The sequence below is a fragment of the Miscanthus floridulus genome, chromosome 16 (assembly GCF_019320115.1).
Source record: "Miscanthus floridulus cultivar M001 chromosome 16, ASM1932011v1, whole genome shotgun sequence".
Lineage (NCBI taxonomy): Eukaryota > Viridiplantae > Streptophyta > Magnoliopsida > Poales > Poaceae > Miscanthus > Miscanthus floridulus.
Window position 1 is genome coordinate 101,628,850 of NC_089595.1, and position 20,311 is coordinate 101,649,160.

Consider the following 20,311-nt stretch of genomic DNA (forward strand, 5'->3'; position numbering starts at 1 on the left):
GCCAACTTGTTTGGAGTAAACCAGAACAGTGCGGTGATGCCTCTCCCAGATGGCCAGATTACATTAAATCACCATCAGTAGCATGCCAAGCTAGAAAGTTGCAGCTGCTAGCTCTTCGGTTCCTTTCACAAAAAGAAAAGATCTAACCAGTTTCTTGTTACGAATATTTTTTAGCTCCGGTTTTTGCTCTTTGCCTAAATCCTCTGAACGTTAAACGCTTGCATCGTTAAAAAAAAATCCGCCATAAATGCGTATCATAATTCAATTCCATGGACAGAGAAACAAGGCTATAGTGTTAGAACCAAAACACAGGTCTGTGACTGAATTTCAGATTGATTAGCCATACCACAACTATGGTAGGTTGGGATGCATATAGGATAGCTTGTTTGAGCCTTAAGAAAGCTACAACATATTCTAGAGATACTAAAGTAGATGCCAGGGATAAAGATAAGGACAGACACAGCCACCAACTACTCTAGATAATTATCCTAAGTAGATAAGGACAAGACTTATAGCTGTCATTCTCCCCATAAGTCTTGTGTGGCACCTTCTAGGAAATTTGAACCATCTCAATCCTGACGCGAAGCTCCTGTAATTTGACCTGCCCAAGGGACTTGGTGAGAAGGTCGACGAGCTGATCTTAGGTGTTGATGTAGCCGGCCTTGATACCCTCCTCATCCAAGCAGCTCCTAATAAAGTGGTACTTAATTCGGATATGCTTGCTGCGCTCATGGAAGACGGGGTTCTTCGCCAAAGCCAAGACGGACTTACTGTCCACCCTGAGCTCCACTGCTTCTGCGTCTCTGCCCAGGAGATCGCCTAGCAACCGAGCCAACCAGAGAGCTTGAGTCGAAGCGGTCGTGGCAGCGATGTACTCCACCTCAGAACTGGACAGAGCCACCACTTGCTGCTTGATCGACTGCTAGCTGATTAGACACTTGCTGAGGAAGAATAGCATCCCGCTGGTGCTCTTGCTTGTGTTGATGTCACCGGTGAGGTCGCTGTACCCGATGAAGTGCTCCGCACCAGGACACCTCGGGTAGTGCAAGCCGTAGTCGGAAGTGCCCGCGACGTAGCGGAGGATTCTCTTGACGGCCTGCTCGTGCTCCATCGTCGGTCGCTGCATGAACCGACTGACGTAGCCAACGACGAACGTTAGGTCTGGCCGTGTGTGGACGAGGTAGCGAAGGCTGCCCACAATGCGCCGGTACCACGTGGCGTCAACCTCCTTCGCCGTGCTATCGCAGCTCAGCTTCAGCCTCTCCTCCATAGGAGTGTGTGCTGGGTTGCAGCCGGTGAGCCCGCCCAACTCAACGATGCGCTTGGCGTAGACGGTCTGGCGAAGGGAGATGCCGGAGCTGTTCTGGTGGACCTCGATGCCCAGGTAGAAGGAGAGAAGGCCCAAGTCGCTCATCTGGAAGGTCGCCTTCATCTCCTCCTTGAATGACTCCACCTCGGCCTCCTTGGTGCCGGTGATCACCAAATCATCGACGTAGATGCCTACCAACAGGGCATTGCCTCCCGTGCCCCGCCGATAGACTGCAACCTCGTGAGGACTTTGTCGGAACCCCATTTGCTTGAGAGTGGAGTCCAGCTTAGCGTTCCAAGCTCGGGGTGCCTGCCACAAACCGTAGAGGGCCTTGCGTAGGCAAAGAGCCTTGTTCTCCTTGCCGGGGATGACGAATCCCGACGGCTGGTGGACGTAGACCTCCTTCTTCAGGTCACCGTTGAGGAAGGCAGACTTGACGTTCATGTGGTGCACACGCCAACCCTCCTGGGCCACCAATGCGAGGAGGAGACGGACGGACTCCATCCACGCAACGGGCGCGAAGGCGTCGTCGAAGTCGACTCCCTCCTGCTGGACAAACCCACGCGCCACCAGACACGCCTTGTGCTTGATCACCGCTTTGACCTCATCCTTCTTGAGCTTGTAGACCCACTTAAGGGTGATGGCGCGGTGGCCGGCAGGAAGATCCACCAGCTCCCACGTCTGGTTCCGCTCGACCGCATCCATCTCCAGTTATGGGCTAATCACCGAAGATGTTGTCCAAGGTGCGGTAGCACAGAGGCTCGTCGTCGTGGTAGGCATCGACACGATCCTCGTCATAGGACAACGGAGTGGCGAACTCCACCATGCACTACCCGTCACGGACCAAGGCTGCTGGTGCCGATCTTAGAGGTGTGGGCGCCGATGTAGGAGATTGGGGAGCCGGTGTAGGAGAGCGGGGCGTAGCCGGTGGTACAGGTGGTGGAGAACTTGCTGGTGGTGTAGGCGGTGGAGTACTCGCCGGAGCTGATGGCGAACCAGGTGCTGAGGTAGATGAGCTCGGTGAAGATGAGCTGCTAGCTCCCTCGGCTCCCTCGAAGTGGACGTAGTCGACGACAAAGTCCCTAAGAGTCGAAGTTGAGCCATCGTCCACCGCCTTGTCTCAGGCCTAGCCTCACCCTTCGTCGAACACAACGTCCTAGGAAATGCGGACGCGCTGTGTTGTAGGGTCGAGGATGCGGTTGGCCCTGACGCCCTCCGCATAGCCGATGAAGACCCCTGGCGTGCTTCGGTCATCGAGCTTGCCGATGTGGTTGAGCTCCTTGGCGAAGGCGAGACAGCCAAAGACACGGAGGTGGCTCACCACGGGCTTACACCCATGCTAGGCCTCGTACGGCGTCTTGCCGTCAAGGGCCTTGGTGGGCGAGCGGTTGAAGAGATGGATGGCAGTCATCTCCGCCTCCCCCAGTAGATGGTCGGCATCCCTCTCTACTTGCGGAGGGCGTGGGCGGTGGCCACCACCATCTGGTTGCGGCGCTCCACGACGCCGTTCTACTGCGGGGTGTGTACGGCGTGGAGAAGTGGCACTAGATCCCCTCGTCGGCGTAGTACGTCGCGAACTCAGCCGTCGTAAACTTGCCGCCATTGTCGATGCGTAGCACCCAAAGCTTGCGGCCGCACTCCTTCTCCACAGCAGCTTGATGGCGTCCGTAGTTACCGCCTTGGTGTTGAGCAGGACTACCCACATGTAGTAGGACACGTCATCGACGAGGAGCAGGAAGAAGCGCCGGCCTCCAGGTGTGGCTGGTGTCATGGGGCCACAGAGGTCGTCGTGCACGAGCTCTAGGTTCTCCTTGGCGCGGAAGCTTGCCTGGTGGGGGAAGGGGAGCCGCCGCTGCTTGGTGAGGACACAGGTGTCGCAGAACTGCTCCACGTGCTCAACTCTCGGCTTGCCCTGCACCATCTCCTTGTTGCCGAGCTGCTTTAGGGCCTCGAAGTTTGAGGTGCCTAAAGCGCTCATGCCACCGCCAGGAGTCGTCGTCGTGGCAGGCTGCAAGACACACGGGCTGCACCACCTGCACGTGGAGGATGTAAAGGCGGTTGGGGCCTCTGTTCACCTTGATGAGAAGGCAGCGATGGTGATCCCAGATACGCAAGACCCCATGCTCGATCTCCACACGCGAGCCGTTCTCATCCAGCTGTCCTAGGCTGATGATGGAGTTCCTCAGCGCGGGGATGTAGTAGACACCGGTGAGCAGTCGGTGCTCGCCGGTCTTGGCAGTGAAGACGACGGAGCCGACACCCTTGATCTCCACGGCGGAGGCGTCCCTGAACTTGACGGAGCCTCGAACCTCGGAGAAGAACTCCCGCCGCCTGGTCATGTGGTGGGTGGCGCCGGTGTCGAGGTACCACCCGTTGATCTTGTTGCCGCCGGACCCGTTGCCGAGGAAGACGTGAGCCCATGGCTCTTCGAGGTGGAGGAGCGTGGTGGCGGCCGGCGCGGAAGAGGAGTGCGGCTCGATGCTCCCGTGTACGAATAATAGAGCCGGCTTGTCACCCTCATGCGCTTGCGTGACATGTGCCTGACCATCGCGCTTCGCCTGCTGGTAGTCCTTGGCCCAGTGGCCGGACCTCCCGCAGTTGTTGCAGGTGTCATCGCGGGTAGCCTTGCGCTCGTCGTCGGCGCCACCAGGAGCGCCACCACGCACCTTGTCTCGCTTGTGCGGCCGACGCTTGCGGCTGCTCGACAAACCCGAAGCCGAAGAACCCGAGGCCTCCCCCTTCTTCCGCTCCCGCTGGCGGGCAAGCCACTGTTCCTCGGTGAAGAGAAGCTTACCACCGATGGTGACCGGCTCTGAGGGAGGTAGTTGCTCGCGGTTGTCAACGGCCTTGAGGCGACCTGTCACCTCCTCGATCGACAGCTCAGAGAAGTCTAGCAACATCTCAATCATGATGGCGACCTATGAGTACTTCTTGGGGACGACGTGGAGGAACTTCTCGATAGCTCTCTCCTCGTCTATATTGTTGTCGCCGTACCACGCCAACTGTTGCATCAGGGTGTCGAGGTGGAGAGCGAAGTCGTCGATGTCCTCACCCGGCTTGAAAGCCAGGTTCTCCCACTCCTAACGTAACTTCTGAAGCATGGACCTGCGGACGCGGTCGTTGCCGATGCGTGCCGCGGCGATGGCGTCCCAGGTGTCCTTGGCGGTCTGCTTGTTTGCGAGGGAGGAGTGCATCTCCGTCGGAACGGCAGCAAGAAGCGCCTCCAGTGCCCGCCGATCCTCGTCGAAGTCGGCGTCGACGTACCGTACCGCATCCCACATGCTCCGCGCCTGCATCTTCACCTTCATCACCATGGACCACTTGGCGTAGTTGGTCTTGGTGAGCATGGGCCATCCGCCGCCAGTGTCCTTGACGATGGTCTGCACAACAGGAGGGGAGCCGGGCCAGCCACGGCGACCAAGGCGCCAGTCCGGAGAAGGGGAGGCGCACTGCCTGTGAGGGCTCCGCGTGCCAGCGTCCCGTCCGCCCAGGTCTCGTGCCTCACGCCGCCCCTCCCGCTCCAGCCAGGCGTTGGCGTCGCGTGCCGCCCGCTCGTCCCGGTCGAAGTCGCGGCGGCGTCCGTCGAAGCAGCCTGCATCGCGTCCGTGTTGGTTGTCGAAGCCATCGTGGTCGCCAGCCTCACGTCCACCGCGTCCGCCCAGGCCGCCCGTGTCGGGCCAGGCCCGCTTGGCGTCCTTTCCGTGGCGCAGAGTCGCAGCCGCCGCCGCTCCTGCATCTGACGCGCCCGGTCGGGCGCCGTAGTCCTCCTGCTCGCCCGCGTACGCCTCCGCTGCTGCCTGGTGGGCGGCTTCAACCGCACGCGCCGCAGCAAGCTTCGCCTGGGCGATGCGAGCCGCCCGTTCCGCTGCTGCTGCACGCTCGGCCGCCGCCTCCTCGCCTGGCTACTGCAGCTGCTGCAGCACGTATGCTGGAGGTGGTGGAACGGTTGGTGGAAGAGGATAAGGAGTGGAGACACATGGCGACGGATTGGGATGGGGTAAGGGTAGAACCCATATGAACTTAGGCTCTGATACCCATTTGTTAGAATCAAAACACAGGTTTAGGACTGAATTTCAGATTTATTAGCCATACCACAACTATGACAGGTTGATGATACATATAGGATAGCTTGCTTGAGCCTTAAGAAAGCTACAGCATATTCTAGAGATGCTAAAGTAGATGCTAGAGATAAAGATAAGGACTGACACAGCCACCAACTACTCTAGATAATTATCCTAAGTAGATAAGGACAAGACTTATAGCTATCATGTAGCAGTCAGATAACTCCATAACAGTCTGAAAAGCAGGCATGCAGCAGAACTGCAGTAAGTATCAGTGAAGTGTTGGAGTAGTCAGCCTGTTCGTTTGTTGGTTTCAGTCAGGGCTTATCAGCCAGCCAACAGTGTTTTTCTCTCACAATAAACCAGCACCAACCGTGCTTATCAGCCTAGAAACCAACCAGCGAACTGGCTGAGTATCCGGGCAAAACCATTCTAAACTAGCAACAGAAGTTCTTTCAGAGCAGACCAGTGCAGAATGACAATAAACCTTGACTTGAGGAGATAATATCTTTCTCTTCGCAGCAGAATCCTGACAGCTGGTGAACTACTAAATTCAAGTTGGTTCAGACAAACCTGAAAGCTCAACACAGTATGCACACCACAACCTTGCCAAATGATTAGGTCCGTGGCATTTCAGAAAAACCTGGGCAAAAAATATCCTCAATGTTCTGCAGAATGAACAGAGAATTTGACAATTTTGTAGCTGTTGTCTAATAATTGCAGAAAATAAAAATTCTTGTGCTCACAGAAATGAGTTTTCAGATGTAACCGTATTCAGTGCATTTATATTAATAGTTTAATATAATTTCAGCTAAGTACAAACAAACTCCAAATCAGAAGTCAAGTGCACTTCATTGACATACCTGCAGTACAATTTTGCATTTTCGATTTCTTCAGTGCTCATATAAGTCATATGTAAGTATTCTGTACCCTATACACACTGAACACCAGCACAAGAAGCATAAACCACAGCGAAGATAGTTCTACTCATTATCAGTTCCTCCTTTTAATCCATCAAAAATTGATCTTTCAAGCAAGCCCAAAGAAGCTGGCAGAGGCCCCAAAACTGCCAATCAGGCAAACTTGCTCATTCAGCCAGAGGATCAGAACTCACGAAGCTTGCAACAACATCCATGGAATGATGCAAAGCTTCTTGAACATCAATTTCCCGTGACATCCCTCTCCCTTCATCGATCCTGCAATCCGCAATTGCTGGTCTTGAGCTCTCCTCCCAGCCGCCTCCTACCTCCGAGTTGCCATTGAAGCAAAGAGCTGGATCAGCACACGCCACAGAGCCCACACTGCACGGCTTCTGAAACGGGAACACGCCGACCTCGGCGTCGATCTTGCCCCGGACATCGAGCAGGAGGCTCCTGAGCCTCACCACCTCTGCCTCCAGAGCTGCATGGCCCTGCAGCCGCCTCAGGAGCTGCTGGTTGGCGGCCCGGAGCTTCTTGACCTCCTCTTCCAAGCAGGCGGCGTGTGCCTTCTTCTTCTCCCGGTACTTGCGCACGGCTTCCCTGTTCCCCAGAGGTTTCCGCGGCTTCGTCGAGTCCTCCTCCCTGGCGTCGTCGTCCTCCCCGCCGCTGCCGAGGACCTGGGTGTGCGTGTGCAGGCACGTGTGGGTGTGCATGGCGGCCGAGGGGCCGGGAGGGTTGCAGCTGTGCGTGTGGGTGCAGGTCGTCGTGGCGCTGTTGAAGATCTCGTCGAAGCTGTCAGGCATCTCCGGGTGGGAGAAGAGCAATTGGCAGGGGAGGTCAGCTCCATCGTCCATTGTGGCAGAGAATGTGCCGAGAACAAATTTCTCCTGTGGTCAATGGACAAGTTGCACAAGAAAGATGCCCGAAAAGAAAGAGGAAGAGGAAGGAATCAAGAACTTGTTCAAAGGATGCTCCTTGAAGCTTCAACAAGAACTGAATTTCTGAGCAGCTATTGCTGGCTGGGGACAAGCAGGTGCAGGGCAACTGAACAGTGGAACCCGGGTGCACTCGAGAAAGGACAGCAAGCAAACTCCTGCAAGAGATGGTGAACTGCCCGAATTGGGTGAAAAGCAAATTCACAAGATGGTAGAGGTTGGAAGAGTGAGGACTGGAAACCACCACCCAGACGGTATCGGTAAACTAGCCGGAAAAGCAGGATTCCGGCATCAGAACCTCGGGGGAGACGATATGGAATCGACGGTAGGGCAGGCGACAGGTCTCTCCTGTCGCGTCCTCACCGCCGCGCTAGCTACCTCTAGCGGGGAGAAGCTAACTTTCTAGTTTCTACCTTCCCTTTTCTCTCCTCTCCCCTTTTCGCCTTTCTCTCGGCTCCTTTTTTTCTCGTCTCACCACCGATCTTTTTGGTGACGACGTCCGATCCAGTGCTTTGCGTTTTAGAGGCGATTGGAGGAGAGAATCCTGGAAAGGGAGTTGTGGAGGAGGAGATGGACGCCGACGTGATTGGATGAGTGGTGGGGGTGGAGGAGACGGAGGGAGAGGCGACGGACGATCCCCAGTTCTTGCCAGTGCTGGAGGAAGGTTTTTGTTCGCTCGCAATGATCGAATGTTTTTACTTGCGGGGGCCTGCCACTTGGCCTCGTTTTGTCTTTCGGTTGGACTTTTTGGCCCCTTAAGATAAGATGTTGTTGCCTAGTTGACTATTCACATCATTTTATTATTTATTTTTTGAAAGATCATCATTATTTATAAATAATTTCATCCAGCAGCAAAGGGTTGGTCGTTGGTAAGGTCGCTGCATTATTAAACCCAGCGGCGGATCCAGAAAATATTTTAGGGGGGACTGAACAACACTGCTGCTCGATCTTAAGTCTCAGCCCCCCTACACCATAGAACATTGCCTAAAAATTCATAGGGACTCTACAGTAATTTGCACTGATTCGGTTTGGGTAGGAGGGGCTTGAGCCCCCCCACCCCACCATTGGATCCGCCCCTGATTAAACCACAGTAATATATAATAAAGAAGCGGTACGGAGACAACAAGGATAATTTGATCTTTGGTCTATTCGCTTTTGCAATAAAACTTCAGCATGCAGATGCTGTTTAATACCTCGGTTTAAAAACTTAAAATCACGAACTGGGCACGTTGCAATCAGGGTCGCATCCAATGTGCCCAGAATCACGGTATGCCCGACCATCCACCCTTTCTCCTGTACACCCACGTGTTCTTAGTCCACTTGTACACCCACCTGTTCCACGCTCTTTCTCCACCGTTTAGTTTCACTTCATTTTACAAAATTTTTTAAGATTTCTCGTCACATCGAATCTTTGGACGCATGCATGAAGTATTAAATATAAATAAAAAATAAAACTAATTACACAGTTTAGACGAAATTCACGAGACGAATCTTTTAAGCCTAATTAGACTATGATTGGATACTAATTGCCAAATAACAACGAAGGTGCTACAGTACCATTTTATCAAGCCCTAACGCACGTTCGGATGATGATTTTTTTTTTGCTGATAAGCTAAATTTCACGTTCCTTAAGTCTGAACACACGTTCGTATGCAAGTTAGTGACCAGAGTTATTATATATCGAAGTCTTCAAAGATACGTACGTGATAGCTAAAGGTTCTTCTTACACGTTCAGTCTGAAAACACGTTACAATTGCAGTTGCAGCTATGGATGAAAACGAATCGGATAAGAACGGATATCACTCATATTATATTTGTTTTCATATTTTTGTTCGGATTCAGATTCGGACATAGATAGTGTTCGGATACATATACGAATACGGATGGACTCGGTTACGGATACGAATAATGAGTATCGAATACGGTATGAATCGGATTCGGAGAAGGTCGGATACAAATATCTATTCGGATATTGAGTAAAAGCAGCATATATATATATATCAAAGTGGGAACTTATATATGGGCCAGCTAGCTTAGCTAGGGCTATAGAGGATTGGGCCGTTTGGGCAAGAAGTAATATTTTGACCAAATTTCAAAAATCACAATTCGAGAAAAAAAACAAAAAAAAGCAAAAAATTATTGTTTGAGGCCCTAAACAGATTCAAATGAAAATGTTGTAATCAACAAAGTTTCATAACTTTTTGGGATCTAAAACTTTCATTTTGGTTGTTTCTCCATCTGAGATTCTGAGGTCATTTGAAAAATCCAATTTTAAATTTGAGAAATTCAAACATAGTTTTTCTTGACAAGATGATTTCAAATAAAAAAGTTTTCAACTATAAAGTTTCATAAATTTCTGAGATCTACAACTTTTATTTTAATCATTTGTTCATCCGACATAGTGGTAGTAACATTATTCACGAATCTCACACATCTCTCTTGTAATTTATGAAACTACAAGAGAGATGTAAATTTTGTGAATAATGTTACTACCACAATCTCGGATGAACAAATGACCAAAATAAAAGTTGTAGATCTTGATGAGTTTTACAACTTTTATGTTCATGACTTTTTCAGCTAAAGTCATTTAATGTTTGAAAATGACGTTTGAAGCTGCTATTTTTTGAAATTCAAAATTCAAATAGATAGAATACAGTCACATGAAAAGATGAACACAATAATAGCTATAAGAACATAATAAATTGATAGAACATGATTTTAGAAAATTTTAGAAAAAAAATTATAAAATTTGAAGTTAGTACGAGGGAGAAAAACTAGTTACAAGTTTTAGCCAAAGATTAAAAAGAGAAATAGGCGTTCTTTAACCATTTCGAAATTAAAATTCAAATAGCATTTTGAAGCACTAAATGATTTCAAATGAAAAAGTTGTAAACAACAAAGTTTCATAACTTTTTGAGATCTACAATTTTTATTTTGATCATTTATCCATCCAAGGTCGTTTGAATAATATCCGGATAATATCCGTTTGAATAATATCCGGATATATCCGATACTTAACCGTATTATCCGATATCCGCCGGATATCGATGATATTACATTCGTATTTGATATCCGCCTAAGATATCCGTTTTATTATCCGTATCCGAAAAAAATTACGGACATCCGAGTGACTATCCATATAAGTGTTCATATTTGTTCGGTCGAACAGACAGTCAAATAAATATCCGTACCGTTTTCATCTATAGTTGCAGCACCATGGCAGCGCGGCCGGCGCTGCGAGCAGCGAACCCGTTGCCGCCGACGGAGCCTCCCTCGCGGTTCAGGATGCCGACGCATCCCTGTCCCATGCGCCCAGGCGGCCGCTAGTCCTCTGCGGCTGTGCCGTGGCCCGCGGTGGCCAATGCAGAGCTCGTCAAGTTCAGTGTCTGCTCTCTGCTACATCGTCTATCTATTTGACAGTTTTGTGATTTGTGCATAGGTTTGACAAACTTAGCTAAAAACTTTTGGGCCGGTTTGAAATGCAGAAATGCAAAACAAAGGAATGAAAAAAATACAGGAATATAATAGAGCAAAAAATAAAAAAAAACTACAGCATTTGAAAACACAGGAATAGAAACTTTGGGGGTGTTTGGATTGTAGAAAAACAAAAATGTCATACGCGCCAAAGAAGCAAGGTTCCATGCTTGAGAACTTGAAGAAAACATTGTAGGAATTTTCCCTTTAGGTTTCTATGGATGTTTTTTTTCTTATGTTTTGTAAAGCAAGGTTACATTCCAAACAGGCCCTCAGGTGGTGTAAGTCGTGCATTCAGTTTTTTCTCAAAACGAAATACCCACTGTGGAAAGCCTTTTCCGTTTAAAGAAAACTACTCGTCTACTCCAAAAAGAAGATGCGAGCAGCAGCACGAGTGGGGAACAGAAATCAACACGGAAACAAGAACGGAAGGAGAAATTAGTACCAAGTAGTAGCTAAGCTAGTTTATCTCCACGATAAGGCCTCAGGCCTGGGTCGAAGTCCCTTTTACATGGCTTAGCTTACAGTTTTAACCTAGTTTGACAACGCTATTCTTAATAAGATAAATAATATTAAGGCGAGCTTAGGCACTAACACTGCTGAAGATTAAAGGTATCCGCTGGATCGAAGATCAACGCTTCATGTGAAGTCGGTGAACCGGATGTGACTCGAGTGTCCGGGCACTTCGGACAAGTCCATTTTGATGCGTTCAGTCAGTGGGTAATGAGATAAACTTGTCCAGCACTTCTCTTATAAGAGAAAAAAGAACTTGTTCAGCACCAGTAGGAGAGCAATCTCCAAAACAACCAGTATTACCAGCCACGGCAGGAGACATGACCGTCCTAACAACTGGTTCAATTTTGCTAGTTGCCTGTTGTCCTGCTCCCTCATCTGCAAGTCTGAACACTAAACCTGAAATGAACAGAACCAGCGGCAGCTACTGAACAGTTAGCCAGCAGATTGCAATGGTATGAAGTGGAACTGATGGAGACTCAGAATGCGACACCAGTATACAGGTGCCGAACGATGGTCAGGTTATGCTCCTCTTTGAGCTTTCAGAGTCTAGCTGTTTGACCAAACCACATTTCTTCCCAGTAGCCTAATGCTAATTATGCAACTGAGCAACCTGCAGTTCCCTCCACATTTTCGCATCCGGGCTTGGGACCGGCAAAGGCAGTGTTAAACCGCAAACAAACAAACAAAACAAAACAATCAACAAACCAGGAAACACAAATAATACCCGACAAAAAAATAATCATGTTCTCAGACATATGAAAAAAAACAAATCACGTAACTGGTTTGTGTGCCAAACAAAGTAGCTATTCTTTTAGCATATAAACAGGGCATAGCTTATGATACCTGTTCACAAGTTAATTGTGCAAAACAACAAAGAAACAAGGGAGACGATATGACAACCAGTGAGACATTCAAGGGATTCTTTTGCAGGCTATAACTTTGCTGGAACAATAAATTAGAAGTAAACCTAGTTCAAATATATGTGAACAGGTACTTGGAGTATTGCATCTAGTAGTTTATTAGCCTTAGGACTGCGAACATTCAACGTGTGCCAATCGTAAAACGTTATATGCTTCCAGTTTGTCCAATAAAACTAACAGTCCTCCAGGTAATTTAGCTAACTTGGCCAGAATAGAAGATGCTCAATTGCCACAAGAACCAGCTCCAATAAAAATCATTCCATGAACACACTCAAGTTCAAAACATGCCTATGGGAAGGGCAACACCATAGAAATTTCAGTAAGTGCACAGCTAAAAAAACAGCCAGCGTACACTCAGTACAATCTTTGGTACAGTTGAGATATCCAACATATCACAAAAATCTGACCACAGTAAAACTTCACAACCACTGATAGGGAAACACAGGTAACCATTCAAGTTCACTCAAGGTCAAGAAACCCAGTTGTAACGATTTCAAGCAAGCACGGAAGCTTCCACTTGGAGTTTTTATTGCTACAGTCCAATCCTAAAGATCTTCCACTTCAAACACTGCATATCAATGCAACAGCCTGAATAATCTGAACCAGGATGACAACTTCAACCCAAACTTGTGAAATTGAAAATCCATGTATATAAGCACTACTGCTAGTCCATGACAGAAATGGCCAAACAGCAAGCAAACAGAAGACTCCAGTTCCATCCCAAAGTAAAGAGAAGCTTGCATTGCATCACCAAGATGGGCACATAGGATGGTGTAGTCAAGGGCAACAATTGTTCAGCCAAACAAGTTTGTTCAGACAAATTTTCTTTTGGCAGGAACAGAAGGAGCAACATCCATTCTTGGTTTTGATCCACAACAGATAAGATGAAGCAGATGGAAGTCCAAAGTGGGGAAATTGCATAACAAGGTTCAAAAAAAGGGAGGGCCAATGTCACAAACACCAGACTGAGTCTGCATAAAATAGAGATGAAGGCATAAAGGATAGTAAAGGAAGTGTTCCGTTCGTTCCAGGATATCAACCTCATGATAACCAACAAAACTAAGGCAATCAATCTCATGATAACCAACAAAACTAAATAACGGTGTCACATGAGATCAATCTCTCTTTGATTTCAGATATTACAGCTCAAAGAAGAGTATAGTTTTTTTTGAAGTTCAAGAAGAGTATAGTTAGTAAGCTGCCTTTGCTCATAATAATTAATAATACCTAATAAATTACTAAAAGGGACTGCGCAATATGTCAAATTTAATACCAAAGTAAAACCAGAAGCAAACCAGTAACTAGATTAAACATTAGTAGGGATCCTAACAGAGAAATTGCGAATTTGGGACCAGAAAGAATATGATGACCACATATGCTCAAGTAAAATATCCTACTAGGAACCAATTGTTTCCAGAATCTGAATAATTTTGCTCAATGAAGGTATGTATGTCAAGCAAGAGTTCTTACTGGAAATCAACGCAAATAGTGAACCTGCACCATCGGATGAGTCATGTAGGTTAAAGGACAGCTTCAAAAGAGAGTTAGTGCAAAGGATTATTTATCACTGGAAGGAAGATTCCATAGGTGGAAACATCTAGAACTCAGAATGCCTAATCCATCCACACTTTAGCTCCAACTGCAGGAATCCAACCAAACATCCATCAACTTTAATCAGACAAGTGGATCCAAAATAAATGACAAGTGTGAGCAAGAGTATTAGGTGTAAACTCTGGTCAGATTGAAGAATATTGTAAGGTGTGCCCCATCACTCCTAACATCCAAGCTTTAACGCTCTCAAATAACTGGAAACCAAGCAAAACACCACCAATCCAAATCAAACAAGTGAACTGGAAAGTGATGTGCAGTCAATAGTCAGAATAGCAGTTAGTGCAAACTCTGGGCAGGGTATGGTCTTGGTTGTGATCATGTGAATCATCTAACTAGCGCAAAGCATCCGAACAACAGGTCAGTCCAAGTAATCAAGCTTTACATTAATGCACGCTATCCGGAAGTTCCCTGGTTAGCAAAAGTGAAGGTAGCAGAATTCGAAAGACAGGCACATATTATGATCAGGATCAGATCGAACTTGCAAAATTGTAATTGCAAAACCTATTTACTAGAGAGCCCATCTATTATTTTTGTCTATTTTGGTTCAGGGATAGGCTTAGAAAACCTTCAAATCCAAGGCGAATCAAATGGCCAGTGGAACAGGGATGGGCTTTGGAGACAGCACCAATGATTGGAAAATCTATCTCAGCTTCTGTGTGCCACATCTGCACAAACTTGAAACAGTTACTGGTTGAAGAAAGTATCTGGATAGGATTGCTGATATAGAAATGAAGAATTAGAAGCCTCCTTGTAATTTAGATTGTTGCAGCACAACAGAACTCCTAGGCACCCTTCCATCCTTATAGTTTTATAGTTTTGTAAGTGGCTGGAAACGTAATAAGAGTATCAGAATGGATGAAAAACTATGCAGACCAAATAGAGAGAAGAAGTGAGAGGTCAAGCGTCACAATTTCTTTTTTTCCAATTTGTTATCTCCAATTGAGGAAAATCCACCCTCCAATGTCCTCCTGCATCTCTGAAGGACACGAACACATACCACAACCAATTTGACCGAATAAATCCAGGATCTCAAACCTTGCTTTTACTATTACTATCAGCAATATCCATGGAGAGCCAGAATATTAACCAACCAGTCAGATCTGAAATTCACTGAAAACAAGTGATGAAACTAACATAACCGGAATGATCATGCTCTAGACTCTGACCTGTCCCCAGTTTCAAATCAGTTCTTTGCTACAAGGATTTCCAATTGCCTGCAACCACATGTAAAAGCAAGCACGAAAACATAGATAAAGCCAGACGCAGATAGAAATCCCAAACCAAACATTATAACTGTTGGACTACCAATTACTTGAGCTAAATGATCTGCGAAACACAGAAATACCAGCAGCACAAGAATTAAAGCTTCGGTCAAAGCATATAGCATGATAAAGCAGAAACAAGTTTGATTAAATGAAAGCTGTAGTGCTGTGGTTCTACCCATCTCTGCTTGAATCTCCCAAGTCCCAAACATGCCCAGTACCTTCTACCACTGCAGATTAAATTAGAAGTATCCGAATTTTAACTCAATAGAAGTACCATGATTCATATACTAGCATTTTGTAAATATGATAAGGTTAGAAGTACTCCCAACACATATACCACGTGACAAGCCCATGCAAAAAATATCAGAAGACCTGCAGCAATGACCCCGATCATTATCTACTTCGAGGTGAAGACACTGAACAAACACAATGAGTTGAAGGTTGTAGGTTTGAATAGATGCAGAGACTGGTTCCTTTTGTGCCCGGTGCAAGTGTCACCTAGAGATCTGCAATCAGCGAGACCACCCTCTGGTAACTATCTATTTGGTAGTGAGATGAGAACACTTAAATAGCATGAACATTCATCATCAAATAATGTGGGGATAGGATAAAGCCTGATAAATCACCGCCAGTTTCAGCTGCAAGTCCTATCTCTGTGGCGAAGCCTCCCAAAACTGCAGATTTACTATCGAAGCATCAAAGGTAGCTTACGAGAAAATTCAATTTTCAAAGAACATTGATAGGAGAGGATTGTTATTTGAACAAACACAGGGAACCCTGGACAGTTCAGAACTTCTTATTGCTCATGCAGAAGCAGAATCAAACTCAGGCTCCAATCCATCCATATAATTCAGTTGCTGGAGAAAACCACCAACCCAAATATAAGAAACAAGAATTTTAGGAGTACCAATAAAAGAGTGAGAGGAGATATATCCAAACGATGTTCTCCAGATGCTATGAACTCGGAGTCCAGTCAAATCTTCAATCTACCTCCAAAACATCACCTCAGTTGCCTCTGCAGATCCAGCTAACAGTATTTTTCCAATTAAGGACAATCAAGCTTCTAATTAGTCCGGTGGCAGTCTTCACACCACCATGATTTGACATCAAAACAGCCATATATATAGCGAATCAAAAACAACGAACATAAGCAAACCTCCACCCTTCAACTAATCTCTCCATAACCAGCAAGGGCCTTTCCTTTTGCATCTAGGAGGACAAACTCTGTAGATGTGTCTCCCAAAACTGCAGATTTACTAACGAAGAGTCAAAGGGGGCCTATGAGGGAAGTCGATTTTCTAAGAAAATTGACAAGAGGGAGGACTGTTAGTGTTCAGAACAAACACAGGGAACTCTGAACAGTTCCGAACTTCTGATTGCACAAGCAGCAGGAGGATCGAACTCGCCTCCAACCCATCCATCCATCCATATAATCGAGTTGCTGGAGAAAGCCACCAGCCCCAATATAAGAGTTTAAGAATTGCAGAGGACAGAAATTTTGAGAGTATGATGAACCAATAGAAGAGCGATAGGCAAGATATATCCAAACAATCTTCTCCCGATGCTATGAACTCCAGTCCAGCCAACGCCTCAATCTACCTCCAACACATTCCTCTGTTGCCCCTGCAGATCCAGCAAGCAGTATTTCCAACGAAGAGTAATCAAGCTTTCAAGCTTCTAATAAGTCCGGTGGCAATCTTCACACCACCATGATTGACATCAAAACAGCTTAAAAATGAAAAACGACGAATGAACCATATGCAAACCTCCACCCTTCAACTAATCTCTCCATAACCAGAGAGGACCCTTCCTTCTGCATCTAATAAAGTAAGAGAACACCCAAAAGGGCACAAGCGAGATCAGCCGTTAAAGTAAGAATGGACCGAAGGTCTCGAATCCACCTCGTGTGCAGGCTACGATGGCACTATCTGATGCTGATGGTAACACACGTCCACACCGGGAGACTATCTTTGAGCCTGAAACCACCATGTCCAAGTGACAAAACCAATGAACCGCCGGATCTGACAGAAGACTGACCTGCCTCCATGTCCTCGCCACACGACGCCATATGACGAACTCCCAACACCCAATCCGATCCAATCCTGCAACCCACACGCTGAGAAGGCGAAGACGAAACAGGATCGACACGAAAGCTAGACGAATCGCAATTCGCAAGAACGAACAATAAACCGCAAACCGAACAACCCCGCCAACCAAACTCAGGCTCGCTCCTCGCGTCGCAACGAAAACGCCCCCAGGGAATCTGCGAGAGCACGGAAGCGCAACAGCAGCGAAACAAATCAACCAGCCGGAGAAGAAGAAACGATCCGGCTCGAAATTGAATTCGAAAAGGAGAGGAAGAGAGTGAAGAAATGGAAAAACGCAAACGCGCCGAGGCGACGAAGGCGGCGAGGCGCTTGAATGCCGACGCGAAGAGAGGAAAACCAGAGCGCGAGGGAAAGAGGTCGTCCGGTGGGCGCTATTTATGGGCGGGGAGAGGCGGTGGAGTGGAGGGTCAGGCCTGGCGCTGGCGCCAGCCGGAGAGGAATCCCAGGCGGACACGGCTCTTCGGCGCACGGCGCCCCGCTGCGCTGGCGTGCGCGGGGACGTTGGCCGCCCGGCAAAGCAACGTGCAAAGCTGGGGTCGCGTCCCGTCGCACTCGGACGAACGAGCGGACGGCGGCAAAGAGGGCTGAATTGGTCGTATCCGGGTTGGTTTTGAACTGGTCGGCCGCGGTCGGTCGGTTCCGGGTGGTTCGTGGTTGGCGTCTCGGCAACGCGGCGATTTTTTTGGGCATTTCACGTGGTCGTGGCCTGGTGGGAAGGCGCCGCGGACCGGGAAATTTCTAGGCACCTCGGGAGTTCTGCGGGTGGGGACGTGACCCTACCGCTGATTGCCGACCGTTGCCCTAATCGTGTGCGTAAAAACACGTGCTGCTGGGGCCATGCTGTCCGTTAATTCAAGAAGAGTCGGTTATTTGCCTGCAAAATATACCAGATAAAATAAGGATTTTTTTTGAATTGTTTGCCTTTCATTAATTAACTGGCCGAAACCTCACAGTGTCTTCTAGTTAGAACAATATTTTTCTCTTACAACAATTTAGTCGAAAAAGTATTTTGATTTATTTATTAGGCCAGCCGAATAGCCTGAATAAGTCGGTCACACACGCTGAAGTTATATGCCACCTCTCCATGCGTCTTGTGCTTGAGACTTCTTTAGCCAAGACATGGGCTATTTTATTACAACTTCTATGAACAAACTGAGCAAGCCCCAGCTCCTGAATCTCCCTTAGAACCGACAGGGCCGGTCCTAAGATTTTGAGGGCCCTCTGACGAACCCATCGCGACGGCCCCTCTGACTATATATAAATCTTATAATATATATAAGCGCTAATTGTTTTTTGCAAAACAAAAATAAATCCAATAATATATTTTTAATTTAACATGTTTGATAATTATCGAGGAACAATGTAGACTAAAACTAATATGATTACCTTAAGGAAGAATAGAACTCCATAATATCCATTGCTTCTCATAAAAAGATGATTCTTCGGACGTTTCTTGATGCAAAATCATCAAGGAGGTATTGAGATCAATAGTATCCAAGATATCTTTCTCAATGGTGCACATAACCAATCCATTTAACCTTTCTTGTGACATAGTTGATCTCAAATAGTTCTTCAACAACTTCAATTTTGAGAAACTTCTTTCAGCTGAAGCTACAGTCACATGTACAGTTAAGAGGATTCGATAGGCAACTGAAACATTTGGATAGCAATCTACAGCTATAACAAACTCCAGAATCTCAAGTGCTGACATCAAAGAATCAGGCAAAGTCACTTGTAGCACCTTTAATTCTGAAAAAAAAAATCATTGATCTCAACATCGGATGAGTTATCCTGAGAAAATGTTTTCACAAAATTCTTGCAGCGCAGCCAAAGATCAGCTTCATCCAAAGATTTCAAATTTTTTGAGTTGAACAAGAACCCAAAAACATTATCAAATTTTTTTCATCTGCTCAAATCTACTAGTCAATGAAGCAATTGCAGCATCAATCATAACATTGAAATACTCTACTCTAAATGAGTCCACAGCAGACCGTTGTAATTCCTCATCTTGGTCATCTTGTTCATCAAAATATTTCTTTCTCTTTCCTCGGCGTTTCGTATGAAATTTTGGCTCTATATCCATTTCAGATGTAATGTTTTTTTGTTGTATCCATACTAGAAGTGAAACTTTCATCTCTATACTTCTTAAAATATGATATGACATCTTCAATATGTTTGAGAGTATCATCTATACTCACAATTTTAGATTGCAACTTCTTGCTCACCTTATTTATAGAGAATAAAATATCGTGCCAAATAACCAAACTAACTAAAAATTTAAAATTCACTAGTGCACTCACCAAAGATTGACATTCACTAACTGCCATTGGGTCATCAGTTGAAGCCTTCTCTAGCGCTAATAAAGCTGATTTTATTTGAGGAGTTTGGAATCTGATAGCTTGAACACTTTTTATTCGGCTTTTTCAGCGTGTATTAGACCATGACTTAACTGTCCATCCTGGGACATTGTCCACCAAAATCTTCCACCTTTTGGTAGATTTTGCAAACAATGTGTATATACGTTGGATGAGACAAAAAAAATGAAATAGCTTGCCTGCAAGATTTAACAAATAGTAAATTTCAAATTTTTTCCAAATCATGGTAAATTATATGAAAACAATGTATAATAGAAATAATAGTTTACCTGTAAGATTTTCCCATATCACAAAGAGTAAGATTTAGACTATGACATGCACACGACATGTATAGTGCTCTTCAATTAATTTCAAGCAAGCACTTCTGAACACCTTGGTGAGGACCCTTCATATTTGAACCATTATCATAGCCTTGTCCTCTCACATCATCAATATTCAATTCAAGAGAGGCCAATACATTCTTTAATTCATTAAAAAGACCCAATCCTGATATGTCATCTACCTTCAAGAACTATAGGAAGAACTCCTCTACCCTTGGAACATTCCTCGACATATTGACACACCGAATAATTAGAGTCATTTGTTCTTCATGGCTCACATCTGGAGTACAATCTAAAATCATAGAAAAAATACTTGGCATCTTTGATGATCTTTAGTATAGTTTGTTTCACACAATCTGCAAGAAGAGAAATCATCTCATTCTGAATTTTATGCCTAAGATAATGATGATGAATCTCACTATTTTGAATCCGCCTAATATGGTCTTGCATTATGGGATCAAATTCACCCATCATTTCAACTATGCCCAAAAAGTTAC

The 20,311-nt window shown here is 46.3% G+C and overlaps 1 protein-coding gene and 1 long non-coding RNA gene across 3 annotated transcripts; both read right to left on the reverse strand.

Moving 5' to 3' along the window:
• Window positions 1–5,463: 5,463 nt before the first annotated feature.
• LOC136512630 (basic leucine zipper 23-like) lies at window positions 5,464–8,112 on the reverse strand. 2 transcript variants are annotated; one of them, XR_010773173.1, is made up of 2 exons: window positions 6,234–8,112; window positions 5,464–6,013 (listed from the first exon to the last, which is right to left on the reverse strand). XR_010773173.1 is itself a non-coding variant. In XM_066506589.1 (1 exon), the coding sequence occupies exon 1, from the start codon at window positions 7,142–7,144 to the stop codon at window positions 6,458–6,460; it is 687 nt and encodes a 228-aa protein (XP_066362686.1). In that variant the 5' UTR covers window positions 7,145–8,112; the 3' UTR covers window positions 6,126–6,457. The 2 variants fall into 2 exon arrangements, 1 of the variants encoding a protein (XP_066362686.1); XM_066506589.1 differs by lacking the exon at window positions 5,464–6,013 and having other exon boundaries at window positions 6,126–8,112.
• Window positions 8,113–11,137: 3,025 nt separating this feature from the next.
• Window positions 11,138–17,684, reverse strand: LOC136512138 (uncharacterized). The gene is made up of 2 exons (XR_010772987.1): window positions 13,606–17,684; window positions 11,138–13,106 (listed from the first exon to the last, which is right to left on the reverse strand). It is a non-coding gene; the product is annotated as an uncharacterized lncRNA (long non-coding RNA).
• Between the last annotated feature and the right edge of the window lie 2,627 nt (window positions 17,685–20,311).